Source organism: Octodon degus, unplaced genomic scaffold, assembly GCF_000260255.1.
Source record: "Octodon degus isolate 3935 unplaced genomic scaffold, OctDeg1.0 scaffold00125, whole genome shotgun sequence".
Taxonomy (NCBI): Eukaryota; Metazoa; Chordata; class Mammalia; order Rodentia; family Octodontidae; genus Octodon; species Octodon degus.
This window is the reverse complement of record NW_004524701.1, coordinates 6,738,113-6,758,170: the sequence shown is the minus strand read 5'-3', so window position 1 is coordinate 6,758,170 and position 20,058 is coordinate 6,738,113. Positions and strand designations below refer to the sequence as shown.

At 34.5% G+C, this 20,058-nt stretch overlaps 1 protein-coding gene across 1 annotated transcript in view; it reads left to right on the top strand.

Annotated features, from left to right (window-relative positions):
- Stpg2 (sperm tail PG-rich repeat containing 2) overlaps nucleotides 1-20,058 on the top strand; it is an 809,484-nt gene that overhangs the window by 381,523 nt on the left and 407,903 nt on the right. Inside the window, 1 exon segment of the mRNA XM_023700602.1 lies at nucleotides 1,851-2,010. Within this exon segment, the coding sequence (XP_023556370.1) occupies nucleotides 1,851-2,010 (160 nt within the window).

The following is a 20,058-nucleotide window of genomic DNA, read 5'->3' as shown; positions in this document are numbered from 1 at the left end:
TTTCCTTTGAATGTGATCTGCTTCTTTTCTCTAGCGGTTTTCAGTAGATTATTCTTGTGCTGAATTTCTGGGTTCTTGACTATTATATGTCTCGGTGTGTTTTTCATTGGGTTGAGGTTCCTTGGTATTCTGTATGCTTCAGTTACCTGAATGTCAGATTGTTTCCTCATATTTGGGAAGTTTTCTGCTTTACTTCTGCCCATATTTTTTTAATGTCATTTGTATTGACTCCTTCTTTCTCATTGATGCCTACTAGTCTCACGTTGTTCATCTTTGCATCATCTTGCAGGTGATGAATTATTCTTTCCTGCATCCTCGTTGTTTTTAACAGATCCTTTCTTACCTTTTCACTAGCTGCACCAGCATCTTCAAGATCTGAAACTCTGTCTTCACATTCACTTAAACAGTTTTGCAAGCTTGTGATTGAGATTTTAATTTCCTTTATATCTCTTTGACTCTGCTTCATGCGTTCTCTTTCTTTCCTATATTGCTCATTCAAGGAATCCGTCATTTTTCTAATCTCCTCTATATTTTTATTAATATTTTCTTTAGAACCAGTTATAAATTCTTTTCCTGCAGTGTTTTTTTCAGATTAGGTTTCCTCCCTATGTTTCTGTAGTTGCTCCTTTACTTCAGATTCTATGAATTCTGAGAGTTCTTTTTTTATTTCAGAAAAGAATTGCACTCTGATTTCTTCTATATCTTTCTGCTGTTGCTTATTTACTATCGACGCTATTAATTCATGCATTTGAGCCGAGCTAGTGTCCTCCGCACTTGTTCTGGGTGGGCACTGGGTTTCTTCCATCTGTTTCTGCATTTGATTCTTTAGTGCAGATGTTATTAATTCAGGGATTTATTTTTTCATTTCCAAGCTGAGGTCCTCTATATCTTTCTGCAGCTGTTTCTTTATTTCAGAAGCCGTTGATTCATTGCTTTCAGCTGTGTGATTCCCAATTTTTCTGTGTTAGTGTCCTCTGCACTTGTTACGGGTGGACTTGGGTTCTGCGGTTGCATTTTGTTACCTCTCGTCATTTTGTGTAGCACTGTCTTCTGACCTTTGTTGTAGATCTTTGCTGTAGTTATAATCTTCGCAGGTACTGAAGTTCAGGTGCAGCTCTACAAAGTTTGGACTTATCCAGCTGTGTCTGGCTTGGGTCTGGCTGCTGTGCTCAGCTCCTTCCCACTGTTGCCCTTGAGGGTGAACCTGTTTTGCTCCTGTGGCAAGATGTTCTGCTCCTGGACTAGCTGGGTGGATCTATCCTCTACACTCTGTATAGTGCTTGCAGCTGCAGAGTTATACCCCAGGCTTGTATTCCAGGCCTCAGCTGTTCCTGGAGGGGAGAGCTGTTCCTGGAGGGTGCAAGGTGAATTAGGGGGAAGAGGAAGCTCTCCCACACACTCACAGGTCCTGGGCTAAGACTGGGTCTGGGGGTTCCTGGCGCAGCAAAATTCCTACTTGTTTGGCGGGGTGGGGGAGGTGCTGCAGAGTGGTGGGGTTATCCCAAGGGGGTGGTAATGGTCTGGCCCACACTGCTCTTGGGCTGGGACTGGTATTTGGTCCGACCAGCGCAGGGTAGCAGAAAGCTCTCCCACACCCTCAGGGGATCTGGGCTGGGATTGGGTCTGTGGCTTCCTGGAATGAGGCAGAAATTCTCACTTGCTGGGAGGGGTGTGGGAGGTCTGCGGAGTGGTGCAGGGCATCCCAAGGGGGTGGGAGTGGGTCCGGCCCTTGCTGTGCCTGGGCTGGGACTGGTCCCGCCAGCGCAAGGTAGCAGGGAGCTCTGAGAGAATCTACTTGAAAATGTTCATGCAAGGTTTATTTATACTCATCTTTTTAAAATTTATTCTAGGTTATTCCAGCCCCAGGCAGCTATGATGTCCAAAAATCATATGAAATGTCTCAAGTTAAACATAAATACATGCCACCTCGCAGCTTGGTAGCTAAAAGAAAACATGCCTCCTTCCTTAGTGCAGCTCCTCGTTGCCTGGAAAAAATGACAGATGGGCCAGGTAAGTTTAGATCTTCTTGTTAAGGTTAGGAGTAAAAGCATAATGTTTCCATGTTAAAATAAATGATGGTAAAAAATAACTGATGATGGCAAACTTCTGCTTAACATTACTCTTACCTCTTTAGAGTACAGAAGACATAAAGTTAAAAAAATAATTGCTTAAAGATTCTAATTTTTAACTGCTTTCACATTTTAAAAGATTTGTTTGGGATTTTATGCTTCCTAATTTTACTAAAGACCATTTTACCAATTTCAATGAAGCTAATAAAAAGCTCTAGCATTTTTAGGGGGAAAACCTGAATTCTTAATAGACAAAAGTTTTTAGAGGTGAAAGATGCTTTACCCTAATCTAGGGAATCAGTACTATATAAGAAATATATGCCTATTTCTTTTTTCTTTTCTTCTTCTTCTTTTTTTTTTTTTTCAGAACCAGGGATTGAACTCAGGCCCTTGCACTTGCCAGGCAAGCGCTTGTTCTGCTGAGCCATCTCCCCAGGCCCTAACATATGCCTGTTTCATAAAATTATTTTTATTGTACTCAAATATCAAGAAATCATCTAATATATAAGCTAAGTAATTCTTTGAGGTTTAAAATTCCAAAAATAAATTTGAATTTTAACATCAGGATTTGTTCACATATTAGTATTCTTGGCCGTAAGGTGAGTGTAACAACTTTCCTTGGTAATGAAGACAAGTCAGTTGGTATGCTATTGCACAAAAGAAAACTGGAAAATAAGAACAATAGTCATTACGAAGAATTTTCAAATGTATTACCACTAAATAAGTTGCTACAATGAACCTTTATGAGCACATAAAGTTAGAAAGTGAAACAGCATAAAGAAAATTTCCTCCAATTTTTAATAAGAAACCACAGCAGGAGAATACTTTTCAGGCAAATAAGAATACTTGGTAAGCCCTATCTGCATGGAGGCTTGCTTTGTTTTATAGTTTTATATTATTATTAGTTTTTTAAAGAACCAGGTATATTGCCAACTTGAAGCTCCATCTTAAGCTAAAAGTTAACTCTACTTCTTTTCTTTTGCTCTTTGGACCTACTGCATCACTATTTGTCAAGTTTTGGCTTTGTTTTCTAGCCTGTGCCTGACCATGCTCAGCACGTGATGACTCAAACGTGGTTCAGGGAAATGAAATATTTGAGGTTCTAATATAAACAGGCACAGCACAGTCAATTAAATAACAACTAAATGTCCATATCAAGTTCTTTTGAAGTGAATTGTGTTAAGGGTCACAGTTCCCCAGTTTTTCTTCCCCCTCTCTGCCTTTACTGTCCTATGCATAGTCATGTGGGTAGAATATGTAATAGAAGTTTAAGAGTGCAGGCCAGATATCTTAGTGGATTAAAGCACTTGTTTAGGCAGATACAGGGGCCGGGGTTTGATCCCCAGTGTGTGGTGCGGACCCCACTCCCTGGGGTGCACTGAGATAGTGATTTAAACTGAGTGTGGTGGCATGCACCTACATTCCCATTTCTTGGGAGGTGGAAAACAGGAAGGATCACTGTAAGTCTGATCTGTGTAGTGAGACCCTGCAGACCCTGCACTAAATGCATAAAAAAGAATCTTAAGGGCCAGGATTTTACTGTGGCTTTCTGTTACTTCAGTATTTAAATTAGGAACAATGAATTTGCAAATATTTCCATTGGTTTCTATTTTTCAAAATTGAGATAACATCTATCACCTACTTGCCCCTCAAAATGATGCAAAAAATTAAAACTGTCTTTAAAAGTAATTTTCAGGATCTCTGAAGATCCTTAGACATATACAATCTTATAATAATGTGAAATGTGTTTTTCTTTACATTAATCCAACACTAGCTTCTAAAGGACATTAGAAGGAGAGGGGAATATTTTCATTATAATGACAGTAATTTTTTAGTCAAAGGCAGAGATGGTCAAAGTCACTACACAACTACAGAACATCCAGGTTGCTAAATGAAAAGAGTTTAATCACATTGTTTAATTCCAGTAATTGATCAAATGTGCCTTACTGAATCTTAAAGTAGCATATATTTCAAAGGAAGGATAACAGAAATCTCACATTACACTGTAATCAGCACATTACACAAAACCATATGGATTTCTTAAGCAATTATATGATGCTATGATGCATGAAATTTGATTTCCTCTGATATGAACAGATATTGTAGTATTTATAGATTTGTTCATTCTTTTAAATTTAACCTTTTATCTTAAGGCATACAATGCAAAATGTGAATGTAACATAGATTTAATAGGTGCCCAAGGCCAACTCACTTAATATCTGTTTCATTTTGGTAATTGAAGATTGACTTTCTTTTGTCCTAACTCTGTTAAATTGATTCAATCAAAGAAAAGATTTTAAAGTATGATATCATCAACTATCTAAACAGATTCATATGTTAAGTTATCCTTACCTAGATTGGATTTTATTATTGATTATTATGACAATTCCTGATTCTTTTAATATATAGATAGTAATGTGGTTTTTGCCTATAAAATGACAACTCATTTCTGTTTATCATTTGTAATAGCATCTAACTTTTTCTAGACAACTGTTAAGTCCTTTGTTTTGTAAAGAAAAATTATTAAAAAGATACAGTAACAAACTGAACATAGCAGCACATTTCTGATCTCCCAACTACTGGGAAACCCAAGAACGAATCAAAAGGTCAAGGCTAGTATGGCCTTCTTAGGGAAACCCTGACTCAGTGAAAACAAACAAACACATAAAAAGAGCATAAGGCACAGCTCAGTGGTGGAACACTCTTGGTACTATTCCTAGCACTACAAAAAACAAACAAACAAACAAAAAAAACCAAAAAGCAAAAAACAAAAAACAAAAAACCCCAAACAAACAAAAAACAAAAAACAAAAACACAACCAAAAAAAAACCAAACAAACAACAACAACAACAACAACAACAACAACAAAAAACCAAAAACCAAAAACCAAAACCAAAAACAAAACACAGTGAGGGCCAGCCAGATAGCTCAGTGGACTAAAGTGCCTGCTTAGGCAGGTACAGAGACTGGGATTCGATCCTGGCATGCCTTGCTGGCCCTTCCCCCAGGGCATGCTGAGAAGTCAACTGAGACTGAACTTGAGAGGCTGAAAAGAGGAGGATCACTATGAGTCTGAGCTGTGTACAGAGACCCTATAGACTCTGTACTAAATACATAAAATAAAAAAGACAGTAAAATAGTCATCTTTGTTATATGCTTTATGTTAGTGTTATTTGTGAATGATATAATTTATATAATTACATTTTATATAATTTTAGAAATAAAGTAGGAAAAAAGTGTTTCTTTACCCTATCACTTAAGTGTTGGTAATTTTATTTATTTTAAAGCCAATGTAAAAATATTAAATATAAAATTTCTCAGACTTTAGATAAGGTTGTTTTATCGTATTAAATGTATAAATACATGTACACAGACCTGAAACTATAAAGACTATTGACTTAATTTATGGAACATGGTATGCATATTTGTTACGTAAGTCATGATATTGCTAAAAATTGAGTGCTTTGCTTCATAGAACTTGAAGAAAATATATGTGATTATCTTTCTACCTATAACTATAATAACTAACAAATTAAAATTGATTAAGGATATCTTTTATAGGTACAAATGATAAGAGCAGAAGTCAATTATATGACTATTCTCAGGGGACCCATCAACTGATACAATAGTTATTCAATTACTCAGCATTTTTATCATCATATCTTTATTTCAGATTACTAGAGAACTTTTAAAACAATTATGCAAGTAGTTTTATTTTATTTATAGTGAAGATTATTTTGTGTGTATATTTAAGAAGAATAAAATCTATTTTCATTAGCCTACATTAAACAGAAATAGTATATTTGCAATCAGTATGCTGTATATTATTAAATGTGCAACCAATAAAAACACATTAGAATCATTTAATGAAAAAATTATTAAATGAGGTGTATCACATTATAAAGAAATTTCCTTTTATTACACCAAGTTTTAATTCAAAGATATGTAAATGATTTTGTGATTGCTCCAACTCAGGTAAAGTGAAATTGTTTAGTTGAAAAATATTCATACATTACTTTGTCTCTTATATTAACTTCTTTTGGAACATTTAACTGGAGAAATGCTCAACACATTTTAAAAGAAAAAAGGCAAAGACTTTATTGAAAGTGTGGAAAAATGGAGACTCACATTCAGATAGAAGTATGAATTGTATAAGTATTTCTCAAGGGCAAGTTGGCAAAATGTTGCAAATATGCATGCCATTTCACCCCAAAATTCTATATCTTTAATCACCGTAAGGTAATAAATGGATAAAGAGCTAGAAAAAGCTTGACAAATGAAAGACAGAGGAAGGAAAGAAGGGAGGAAGAGAGGAAGCCAGCTAAGTGTTGTAGGGAAAAAGAAAAGAGAATGATGAGGAATTTAGAATATTTTGTAGATCTGTCTCAAATAATATTATCACCTACGGAAAACCCACTACTATTATGGACTACTGGACTATATTGGAATATTTTGCTGAATTCATGTACCTACAATATTTAAATGACAATGGAATAACCTTCTCTGACAAAACCAAACAAAAAAAGGGGATCCAAATGAAGGACCATTTTATATCTGTGTATACAAAATAGTTAGAATAGATATACAGTTACTTTCTCTTAATTCAATGAATAGAAAGATTTGTTCTAATAGTGTTTGTTGACAGACTATCATGTATGCATCTTGCATTATGAATAACCACTAAGAAGACAACAATATGCAATGTATTAATTATTGAAACTGTGCTACTAATCGGTTTTGAAATTGTCTCATTGCTATTTGTTTATCAATAAAATTATTCTAAAAAAGTAATATCAGAGAAAGCTTCATTAAAATATAATTACATTCAATATTAAAGCACTTTTATATGTCTTTCAATTTAAAACTTATTTTCTTTGTATGAGCGGATTTGTTTTATAGGAAGCAAATGTATTTTAAACTGATTATTTTTTATTTAAAATAAAATTTATGAGCATTAAGCTCATAATTAAGTTAATTAAATTAAGTAAATTTCAAAATAAAATATTTAAATTTAAAATTGTGCATTTGCAAATGTTTAAATGAGGAAAAATATCAAATTTTAGAGCACATCTTTTATTAGAAATCACATATTTAAACGAATGATAGATTCAATAAACATAAGCCTAACCTGTCAGTACTGAAATTTACTTCACTATACAAGTATAGATCATTTCTTATAGAAATAGCATTGTAATTTCTGCATCATATCTCAAAGGAAATTATTTTAGGAAATAAATATAATTTATCTTATAAATTAATTGAACATATTCCATGAAGGTAGTTTTGTTCACTTTTTTAATAAACATAAGTTATACCTTTGATATAAAAATCACTGTAGTGTGAAAACTAATTATTTCTTCTATTTTCTCAGTGACTTGTAATATTCTAGCTTCAGAAGCACTATAAAGCTCATCAGAGTGCATTTAATCTTTGTTGTTCAGTGCTATTAACTGATTACAATAAATGTGTATTTTTTCTTGTTTTTCTATAGCTTCCAGAAATGTTTCTGAACTTATAAAATGCGCGATAAAATGTTTCTGATCCGATAAACAGCTGTAGAGTAGGCAAAAATCTATCAGATCAATTTTGGGATTAGTTGAATCTATAACTTTATTATTAATGAGTCAATGAATGTCTTCTCTCTCAAATTATTTTTGTTTCTTTAGATACCTTTACATATATTTTAAGTAAAATTTCCTTATGTGCATTGCAGAATGATCATTTGAGTAAACATGCGTTTTTGATAAAGTGATACTATAGATTATATACAGATTAGTAGTGTTCTGAATTAAGGAAATAATTCATTTTCTGAATATTAAAAAAGTTTGAAGATTATAAGAAAAACTCGTTTGAGGAGAGACTGAGTATTTAAAGAGAGGGAGAACTCAGAAAATGATATTTCTGAATAAAAGTGTTAACAGAATCAAAACCTTAAAGTGGCAGTAGATTAAAATTATTAAAAAGGAAGGTAAGGTGTGAAGAATAACTAAAAGCATGTAGAACACACATACATACACACAAACACACATATGCATATATGCATTTTGTTGGTATTGCTTTAAATAAGAGTGATTTACAAATTAATGTAACAAAAGACTTTTAAGATAAAAAAAAAAAAAAAAACCTTTGAAACATCAAATTTATACAGGCAGGAAGTGCCTGTAAAAACTTCTGAGTTGTAAACATGGGCTACTTTTCCATGGAAAAGGAAGAATGATTCAGAGGACAGAGTTCACAGGGCAGAGTCATGAGACATACAGAATAACCTCCAGGCCTGAGTCTTGTGGCAACATGTGCTCAGCTGGGTTTGAGTTGTGAGCTGATGACTGATTGGTCTCTCTTGTTTCTCTCACTCTGAACAGTAGTGTTTACACTAGTGCTTTGGTATAGCTGTCTGTCATTAGTTTGTTGGTATTTAGGAGGCAAATAATTTGTCTTGTTACTTTAAGGTCTTTAGATGGAGGGGAAAGGTATGCAAAGAGCTGCAAAAAAAGAGCTACAACAGGGAAGCATCTGAACTAGTATTAGATGTCAGATCCTTCCTTGACTTTGAATTATTATCATTGGATGGCATTTTGGAGTCTGTATTGGAGGAGCTTCTTGTAGTTTTACACGTAGGAGAAATGCAAATTTGAGCGTTTTGACCAGGAAGTGGGGTATGAAAGAGCATGTTTTTCAAAGATCCTATGCCCTTTACATAATACCGTGTTGTCTCTGCTCTTACCAAGTCAACTTTCAGTTTCATGGCTGAGCAAACGGTACTGTCTTAGCCAATAATGTGGAAAGAGAGTTACCGTGTGAATAATGGATCATTTCCTCAGGATATCCACTCTTGAACCTACCCTCCATACTGTACAGAAGGCAAGTAGCCATGGCATGGTCTGAGTTGATAGAATATTAAATGCCTAGTCCTCAAGATCCCAGCTCTTTTCCCACGTAGCACCTGGTATGGACTTGTCAGGGTTATAAGTAAGATGCTTTGCAAGGGGATCCTTCAGCCTACAGTCACTCTGGCTCATGTTATATCATGTAAAAGTCAGATGAGCTTTTCCCCACGAGTCATGCTTGGTGCAAATTCATGAACAATGGGGCCAGGGAGATGGCTCAGTAGAATAAGTGCTTTCCCCAAGTGCAAGGGCCTGAGTTCAATCCCCGGTTCTGGAAAAAAAAAATCATTAACAAAATAAATGGCAGTTATTGTTTTAAATTAGTAATTGGGTGGGGGAGGTATTTATGCAGCAGTATTTGACTAAAACATATTCTACAAAGGGGAGAAGTGGAGGCTCATGAAGTTTGTTCAAATAAAAATATGGAGACTGCTATGTATAGTAAAGCTGATATGTAGGTTCTTAAGGGTCATGTGGCTAAAGAGTTGAAAGTCAATACAGTGCCTAATAGATAAGTTCAAAATATAGTCATGCCTACAATTGGAGTCAAGGTTCTCGTCAGCTTGGATTAAAAGTTGTCATAGGCAATTTAGGATTAGCTAGGATTAAAAGGGTCATAGGCAATAATAATGACAAGTCTAAGAATAATGTTTGATATGGTAGTATAGTAAAATGAACCATGTCTTGAAATCGTCAAAGAAAATGAGAGAGTATAGTTGAGCAGACAGTAGTCACAATGAGGAGATGGATTGGTTTAGATAAATTATTGTTTAATATAGTGACTCGGCCCGTGAGTCGAGACAGGGGGTAATGACCTGGAGGAGGAACGGGGATGAACAAGACAGGGCAAGAGACACAAGAGACGGAGACAAGACAGGCTTTCTGATCAAATCTCATTTATTGAGGAAGTGAGTGGGGTCTATTTAGCTGTATAGTGGAAGCAGTTGGGTGGGACTAGTTGTGGATTGGTAGTGGAGATCCAGGACCACAGGAAGATGTTGAGGCAAGCGGGGATTGGTGCTGCAGCACTTCTTGCCCAAATAAGGGAAAATGTAACAGGAGCATTCTATCACCCCCCACAATATAGAAATGTTATATTTTGATAAGAACTTTACTTATTTTTTAATCTTTTGTTCATTTATTTGAACAGGGTCTTGCTATATAACTCAGACTCCTCTTAGCGATCCTCTTGTCTCAGCCTCCCCAGCACTGAGATTACAAGCATGCACCTCTACACCTGGTTTTGGTGGCCAGCACGGTTTGTTCAGATTTTCGGGGCCTGCATGGCATGCGATACCAGGGATGATCCTGGGTCCTTGAGCTTGCCAGACATGTGCTTAGACTGCTGAACTATCACCCCAGATGATAAGAACTTTATAATCAAAACTTTTCACATATATTACTAGACTCTTACAGATAGCTTAGGAGTTAGAAGTCATTGTCCTTGTTTATAAAGGATAAAACCTAAGCTCAGACAATTAAAAAATGATTATATTCACACAAACAGAAAAAGCCTACACAGGAAATAAAACACAGATGTTTCATTTGTTCATTCATTCATTCATTCATTCATTCATTCATTCATTCATTTGCTTTCTTTGCACATGCCATGTGCTTGACACTGTGCAATGAGTCTTTTTTTATAAGTCTGATAACTAGCAAAGGAGAAAATAGTTCCAAATAATTATAAAATTTAACATGTAGTTTCTTCTATATCAGTTTTGTACAAATGGCCTATTTTCTCAGTGTAGGGATTCTTGGAAATCTGTTCTTATTCATTGTTCAACTTTTATTTATTTTTATGCGATTTGTTCTTGATGAAGCACTTGTTGAAAAAATAAAAATTCTCTATACATGGATTGGAAAATGAAGGAGTGGCTGTTAATACAAACTTATTCAACACAGAGAATAATTTTCCAAAGCATTCAGCATGTAAAGTTTATTGTAGGTATACAATGACAGGTACTCAGAATCCTAAGTAACTAGAGAAAATTACATGAATTTGCAATTATGTGCCTATTAATATGCAGTAGTTAACATTTTGTTTTTTAGCATTTATAACACTTCACATATACAATTATATACATGCATATTGTAGTATCTTTTAAGGGAAAATAATTGTATTATAAAATATATGTAATTCTACATATATATAATACATAAAATATATTTTTACCTTTTGTGTACTGACTTTCAAAATGAATGCAGCTGATCAAATTAAGTACTAGGGAAAATAAAAGATTTTAGGGACATGCAAGAGAATTTTAGGTAGGCTTGCTTTTCAGTAGAGTGTTGCCAAGGACTAAGGAGGCTTCTTATCTCTGGAATTATCTAAGCATAAATGGGATGATTCAGTTGTCAGGAGAGCTCTGAGGTAGATTTTCTGTACAGAGTGGGAAGCCAGGCTTGAGAAACTCTAAACCTACTTGCTGTTGCCATATCTAACCCTAATAACACTCTAGATAATAGGAAGCAGTCAGCATAAAATGTAACAATACAAGTTTTAATAAGAATGTAATGCAATAATTTATTCTTTTTGTTGGAGAAGCTTGGACTCATCAAGAATAATTCCAGGGCAAATAATGCCACATCTAATCAGTGTTTCCAAAGTTTAGAAATGTTTTCGATAATTGTTAATATTTTATTATGACCTACATGACATAGCTCTAATTCCATTTTCATTACCAATATAGTGTATAGAAATAGGTTTTGAAGAGTTATCACTATTTTTAAGAGAAAAAAACAATAAGGAGAATGACAGAATTTTAAGACAAGATAATAGGAAATTAACAATGATTATTATATTACGTATTGTTATCTTCAAAGGCACACAAAACCGATCAAGCAATATGAGGACAAAATGTTCCTTTTAATACTCTGTTCTGTTGTACTAATAGAATTTGGTAGTATAATTATCTTTACTATCATGTATAATATATGATAGTTAATATATATTATATATGTTTTCCTTTTCTCTTTCATCTTTTCTTCTTTCTCCAACCCAGTTGCTCATTGTTGTTGAGTTTTGTTCACTCTCACAATATCTGTTGCTCATTTTGAATGTTACCTAGTCTTTCAGTTTCTTACACTAGAGTGACAATTCAAGACTGACTTATTTCACTTATGAGTATGGTCTCTAGTTGCAACCATTTATCTATGAAAGCTTAGAATTTATCTTTCCTTATAGCTCCATTGTATAAAAATAACACTTTCTTAAATCCATTCCTCAGTTGATGGACATTTCTATTGTTTCCAAATTTGGCTATGACAAATTGTGCTGCTATAAACATGTTTTCCGTTCTTCTAGGGACATACCAAAAGGAAATAGTTCAGTCACATGGTTCCTCTAATCCTAGTGTTTTGAGGAAACTACACAGTAATTCCCACAGTGTTGCACCACTCTACATTCCCACCAAAAATCAAGAGGAGTGTCTTTTTTCCCATAGTCCTGCTAGCATTTGTTATTGGTTGAGTTCTTGATGATAGTCATTCTTTCCAGAGAGAGATAAAAATTTGTGTTAACTTGCATTTCTTGAATGATCAATGATGTTGAACATCTTTTTCATACATTTATTTGCCATTAATATTTCTTCATCTAAGAAGTGTGCATTCATCTCAGATGCACATTTTTGGATTGGGTCTTTGAATTTGGCGACCTTATTTTTTTCAATTCTTTATATAATCTAAATAGAAGTATTTTGTTGAAGGGACAGGTAGCTAAAAATGTTTTCCACTCTGAGTTGCCTTTTCACTTTGTTGGTGATTTCTTTTGCTGTACAAAAGCTTTTTAATAAGATGAGATCTTATTTTTTGATTCTTTCCAAGTGTTCATATATAATCTGGATTCTGTTCATGAACTCTCTGCCTACTGCTATATCACCAAGATTTCTACCTACTTTCTCTTCCAGTAGATTTAGTGTTTCTATTTTCTTTTTGGTAGTGTTTCTGTTTTAATATTTAGATCATAGATCTATTTTGATTTTAGTTTAGTGTAAGGTGGTACACATAGTTCTAGATTTAGTCTTTGGCATGTGGAAAGACAGTTTTCTCAGCACCATTTATTAAAGAGGCTATCTTTTTTCCAGTAAACATGTTTGGCCCCCTGTCAAAGATAAGGTGGCTGAGTGTATTTGTAGTTGTATCTGTGTTTTTTATCCTGTTCAATTGATCCTCTAGTCTTTTCATTTGTCAGTACCATGCTGATTTTATCACAGAAGCCTTGTAGTAGTTTCAAATAAGGGAGTATGATGCTTCCTGCCTGCCTTTCCTGCCCAGGATTGCCTTTGCTATTCTATGTCTCTTCTGTTCCCAAATGAATTTGAGTAATGTTTTTTCTAGATCTGTGATGTATGAGAATGGTATTTTGATCAGCATTTCATTAAATCTGTAGAACAGTGTTGGGAGTATGAGCAGTTTCACAATGTTTGTTCTTTCCATGTGCAAGGGATATCTTTCCATTTTCTGATACTGTTTGGTATTTCCTTTTATATAGTACTGTAATTTTCAATGTGCAGATCTTTTACTTCCTTTGATAAAGTAATTCCTATGTATTTCATTTTTTGGGATGCTATTGTGAAGGATATTGTTTCCTTAATTTATCTCTCAGTGGGTTTGCATTCCTATTTAGAAATGCTATTGATTTTTGAGGGTTGACTTTGCATCTAGCTGTGTTACTGAATTTGCTTATTAATTCTAGAAGTCATTTGGTGGAATTTTTGGGTTCTCTATGTGGAGTATTGTATTATATGTATATAGTAATAAACAAACTACTTCCTTTCCTATCTTTATACCTCTATTTTTCTCACTTGTCTAATTGCTAGGGCTAATGCTTCCAGAACTATATTGAATAGGAATGTTGATAGTACACATACTTTTCTTGTTCATTATTTTTGAGTGAAAGCTTTACGTTTTTGTCCAATTTATTATGATGTTGGTTGTTGGTTCGTCAATTAACACCAGAGGCTTTTGTCAGGTTGAGGTAAAGACCATCTATTCTGATATTCTGTAGAGTTTTTATCATGAATGAATGCTGTACTTTATTGAAAGGGTTTTTTTTTTGCATCTATTGAAGTGATCATGTGGTTTTTGTCTTTGTTAATATGGTATATTACATTTATTGATTTGTGTATGTTGAGCTATCCCTGTATTCCTGGGACCCCACTAGGTCATGGCATATAATCTTATTGATGATTTATTACATTCTGTTTGCTAGTATTTTATTGAAGATTTTTTGCAACTATATTGATTAGGTATATTGGCCTAAGGTTCTTTTGTGTGATTAGGACTTTCTGGTTTTGGTAACAGGTTAATAATACTTGCCTCCATGAATTAAGGTGAATTGTTTCCCTTTCAATTTCATTAAAGACTTTGAGGTGTATCAACATTCGATCTCTAAATTTCTTGTAGAATTCTGCAGTTAATCCATTAGGACTCAAGTTTTTCTTTGTTGGTAAGTTCTTAATTATATTTTCAATTTCATAAACTGACAATGACTTGTCATAATTTTTATATCTTTATTCACCCTTCATAATTCATACATTTGTTTTAAAAATTTTTTAAAAAGTTATTTATTTATTTATTTATTTATTTGGTACACAGTCTTGCTATACAGTTGAGAGTCATAGTGATCCTTCTATCTCAGATTCCCCAGTGCTGGGATTACATGTATGAACCACTATGCCCTGTTTCAGTGGCTGGCATGGCAGGCAGTATCAGGAATCGAATCCAGGTCCTTGCACTTGTCAGGCAGGCACTTAGACCACCGAGCTATCTGTCCAGCCTGGTAATTCATACATTTCTAGTAATCTATCCATTTCTTTTATTTCCATATTATGAGAGCAAAGATTTTCAAAGTAAATATTGATGACCTCAATTTTCTTTTTCTTTTTTTAAATGTATTTAGTACAGGGTCTCACTATACAGATCGGACTCATAGTGATCCTCCTGTTTTCAGCCTCCCAAGCACTGGGATTATAGGCAAGCGCCACCATGCCCAGTTTCAACTGCAGTCTCATTGAGCCCTGAGGATGGGACAGGTACAGCACTCCAGGGATTGAACCATGCTGGGGATCAAACCCCAGGATCTATATCTGCCTAGGCAGGCACTTTAATCTACTGAGCTATCTGGCTGTCCCTGATGATCTTAATTTTCATAGGATCTGTAGTGATTTCACTTTTTTTGTTCCTTATTGCATGAATTTGAGTTTTTTCTTTTCTTTTTTTGATAAGGTTAGCTAAGTTTGTCAATTTTAATTATTCTATCAAAGAACCAATACTTGACTTTTTTTATTGTTTTCTTAATCTCAATTGTTAAATTCTGATCTGATCTTTGTAATTTCCTCCATTATATAGGCTTTGGGCATGACTTGCTCTTCTTTTTTTAGAAGTTTGAGATGTAGCATTAGGTTTTTTTTATGCTCATTCTGTTTTCCTGATGTGAAAATTCACTACTAATATTTTTCCTTTGAGGACTACTTTCATTGTGTCCTATGGGTTCCATACATTGTATTTGCATTTTCATTTGATTGCAGATATTGTGTAATTCCTTATTCAATTTCATCTATGTTCCATTGGATGTTCAGGAAGGTATTATTTATTTTCCAAGTGTTTATTGAGTTTTTGCAGCTTCTTTTGTTATTGATTTCCTTTTATTATTCTCTGGTCAGATAATAAGCATGGGACAATTTCAGTTTCTTTGCATTTACTTAGGCTAGCATATGATCTATTTTGGAGAAGGTCTTACATGTAGCTGAGAAGAATGTGCACACTGATATTGTTGGGTGGGATACTTTGCAAATGTCTACTAAGTTTGGTTCAGTTCTTTCATTTCTTTGCTGATTTTGTATCTACTGTATCTATCTCTGCTATTGTAAGGTTCTCTTTTACAGTTTTGATACTGCTTACTTGACTTTTCATGTTTAGTAATAATTATGCAGTTGGGTGCTCCTATATTTTGTACATATGTATTTATGATCGTTATCTCTTCCTCTTGAAGTTTTCCCCTAACAAGTGACTTTTTTTAAAAATTTTTTTTATTTTTTTTACCTCTTTTTATCATTCTTGGTTTGAAATTCACATTGTCTGAAAATAGTATAGCTGTCCTTGCTTTTTCTGTTGCATGGAAAGTTGTTTTTTAACTTTCACTCTATAAGTTTTTTTTTTTTTTTGAGTTAAATGTGTTTATTTAACATATTATGCAATATATTGTTGAATTTTGTTTCTTTATTTTATTTTATTTTTTATTTTTATGTATTTTAGTACAGGGACTACAGGGTCTCACTACACATTTCCTCCTGTTTTTGGCCTCCCAAATGCTGGGATTATAGGCATGCGCCACCATGCCCAGTCTCAGTCAGCCCCGAGTAATGGCTGGCATGGCACACCGGCAGTTGAACTCCAGATAGTTTGCTGAGCTATCTGGCCAGCTGGATTTTGTTTCTTTTTTTTTTTTTATTTTATTTATTTGAGAGAGAGACAGAGAGAGAGAGAGAGAGAGAGAGAGAGAGAGAGAGAGAGACAGAGAGAGAGAGAGTGTGGTGTGTGTGTGTGGCCAGCTCAGCCCACCAGGGGGCGGGACTGGCTGGCATGTGGTGCTGGGGGACTGAACCGCGGTCCCTGATGCTTTGCCAAGCTTGTTCCAAGTAGGTGCTTTAGACCACTGAGCCATCTCTCCAGCCCTGGATTTTGTTTCTTTATCCACTCTGCTTCTTTGTACTGGTGAGTTGGGGCTATTTATATTGATGGTTATAAGTGATGTGTATTGGCTTATCTGTGTCATGTTATTTTTTTCTGCTATTGATTCCCTACTTTTCTCCTCTGTTTAATTGCTTGCCCTGCTTTTGATTTCTTCCTGATGTTGTTTGTGGGTTTGTAATAATCTTCATCTCTATGTAGAATATTACTAGTACTCTTTGTAGGGTTGGTTTGGTGGTCATGAATTTTTTGTTGTGGAAGTATTTTTTTCCTCCTTTAATTTTGAAAGATAGTTTTGCAGGGTACACCAAACTGAGTTGGAAGATTTTTTCTCTTAGGAGTTGAAATACTTCCCTCCAAGCTCTTCCTGACTTGACGATTTGTGTTAAGAAGTTGGACATGATGCTAATGGGCCATCTTTCCTTATGGGTGATCTGTTTTATTTCTCTTACAACTTTCAATATTCTCTTTGTGTGCTGAATATCTGAGATCTTTCTTATTACATATCTGTGTGTAGATTTATCTTGGTGATGGCTATTTGGAGTTCTACATTCCTCATTTGTCTGCATGTCATATTCTTCTCTCATGCTTGGGGAATTTTCTGCTATTACTTCTGCAAATGGTCTTTTTATGTAATTTGTGTCGATCCTTTCTTTTTTCATTTATATCTATCAGTCATGTGTTGTTTTTCTTTACATCATCTTGTAGCCACTGACTTGTTATGTCCTGATTCCTTGTTATTTTTAAGAGATCTTTCCTGTGATTGCTAATTGCAATGCTATTTTTAAGGTCTTAAAGTCTATCTTCAATTTTATTCAAGCAGTTTTTCCAGCTTTCAGTGGAATTTTTAATTTCCTGGATATTAATTTGAATGTGTTTCTTATATTCTATTTCTTATTCATTTAAAAATAATAAAAAATCCGTTAGAAACAATGCATAATTCTATTAAACAAAAAGGTAAGAATAAAATAATGGTCATTATATATTGCATATAGTGTTGTCTTCAAATTAGTTGTTTAGGTAGTCAGATATAAGCATGCAAAATTGGTATAAAGTTTTAATAAATTAAAAGGGAAAAATTTAAACAATTGCTCTTTTCAGCAGAAGAAATCGGCAGTACAATTATGTAAGCTATCCTGTATATATACATAAATTCTATTTTTTCCTGTATTGTCCTTTATTTATTCTCTTCTCCTTTTTCTCTTTGTCTTTTTTAGATGTGGTAAGCCATTCTTTTATGCTTGTTATCCTTTCTTTTTTGACCTGAGAGATAATTTCTGATCTTATTTCTTCTATAGCCTGATGGATTTGTTTTTTTTTACCTTAGTGACTATCATTTCAGAAATTTCAGGTGTGTGACTTCCAAGTTCTTGTATGTCCTTGTCTCCTGTGCTTGTTCTAGATGGGCTGGAGGTTTGAAATTGCCGCCTCCTCCTCCATTTTATTTTCCTTCTCATTTTCTGTCTCAAAATGTTTTTATTTTTTGTGATGGTGTTTATGAGCTTTTGCAGTAAGTGGTTATATCACTAATATCAAAACTTCTCCCAGAAAAATCTGTTCTATATGGAAGTCTTCTGTATATAGGAGAGTTCTGTTCTGTATATGTCCTAGGATTCAACCTTTCCAATTAATTAAGAGTGGGATTTTGGTATCTGTTTGTCTCAGTCTCCAGCTTTCGGGAGTAGGGCTATAGTGACGTTATTACCCAGAGCTTGCCTATATAGTTATACAAGGGAGAACAATTGATTACAACATGTATGACAACCTAGCTATAATAGTACAATTAGCAATAATGATATCATCAAGCACAATTTAGAAACTAATAAACTGTGGGAACTATTTATTTTAGGCTAGGAATATAGTCTATAGTTATATACAAAACCTTTTGTAAGTTATGAGTTTGTATGCAAAGTGTTTCACCTTAGTATAGTGGATTTACCCTGTGATGGGGAAATTTAGGGAGATAGTGTATAAAATAAAGACAACTGCAAAGGAATTGGAAGTAAGACTGGACAACAAAGGATGGTCCCACAAGGTTTGCAAAACTAAAAAAATGGGGTAGAAGAGGAAGAATGAAGGAGTATTTGGAGGGATTAATTGAATTTGGTTTCTGGGTTTGGAGGATGGGATTAGAATTTAAAAAATTGACAAAAAAGAAAAGAAAGTAAGGTAAAAACCAAGATAAAATCAAATTATTTAAAAAAGAAAGAAATGGGGTGAGCCCACCCTCTGTTTTTATTTCTTGTATCTTTATCCCTAAGTACAATGCTGGTTTACCTAGCTTACCACCTGCTGGATTGTATTTCAGACTTTTCCATCTTACTAGTCTCATCTTCCCATCATGTGTGCCCTAGACTGAATTGTATTGTTTGGCTGGTATTCCACTGTTGGTCTGGTCCCATGGTGTGGGAGGATGGGTCCGACACCTGGATTCCTCTGGTGGAGCCTGTTGTCCAGTCCTGTGTTCTTCCTATGCTGTCTGCCTGTCCTGCAGTGTAGGGGGATGCACCAGACCTATCATTAGTAAGAAAAATAATTTATCATATACCTTCCAGTAATCACTTTAAATATATCTCATAAAAACTAATCAACTCTCTGAAAAACACTATAATTATTGTACCTTAGAGAAGAGATAATTGAATCAGGCAAGTCATGAAACTTCCAAAATTACGTATTTTTGAGGCGATGTATAGCATGTATTTAAATGTGTAGAGTCAACACACATACACATGTTCTCAGCATCTGTGAAGTATTATCTCCAAGACCGCTGAAGATACCAAAATCTTTAGGTGATCAAGTTCCTTATACATAAAATGGCACACATTTGCCTGTAACCTACCCACACTTTTCTATATACTTTATTCCTAGAATACTTACACCTACTAACAACATAAATACACTGTAAATAATTGTTATACTGTCTTGTTTAGATCCTAGATGAGCAAAAATGTCTGCACACATTCAGTATAAATGATCTTGTCAAAATTTTAAATATATTTGAACCATGGTTGTTTATCTACAGATACAGATCAGACACATGTATGGGATTTAGATGTTATAAGGTATTAGCACACATGATTGTGGAGACAGAGACAAAGTAGAGCAAAGACCAGAAAGGGAGGGAGGGAGACAGAGAGAGTGAGAAAGAAAGAGAGACTGAGACAGAGACAGAGACAGAGACAGAGAGAGACACAAACAGAGAGGCAGGCAGAGAGGCCAGGAGAGGGCATCTTTACTCCACCTTTTTGTTCTAAGGACTCAAAAGATTGAATGATGCTTACCCTCATTTGGTAGAACAATTAATTTACTTAGTCTATTGATTCAAATGTCACTGTCTTCCAAAATACCCAAACACTCAAAGTTTTTGATTAGCAGTCTCTCTCTCTCTCTCTCTCTCTCTCTCTCTCTCT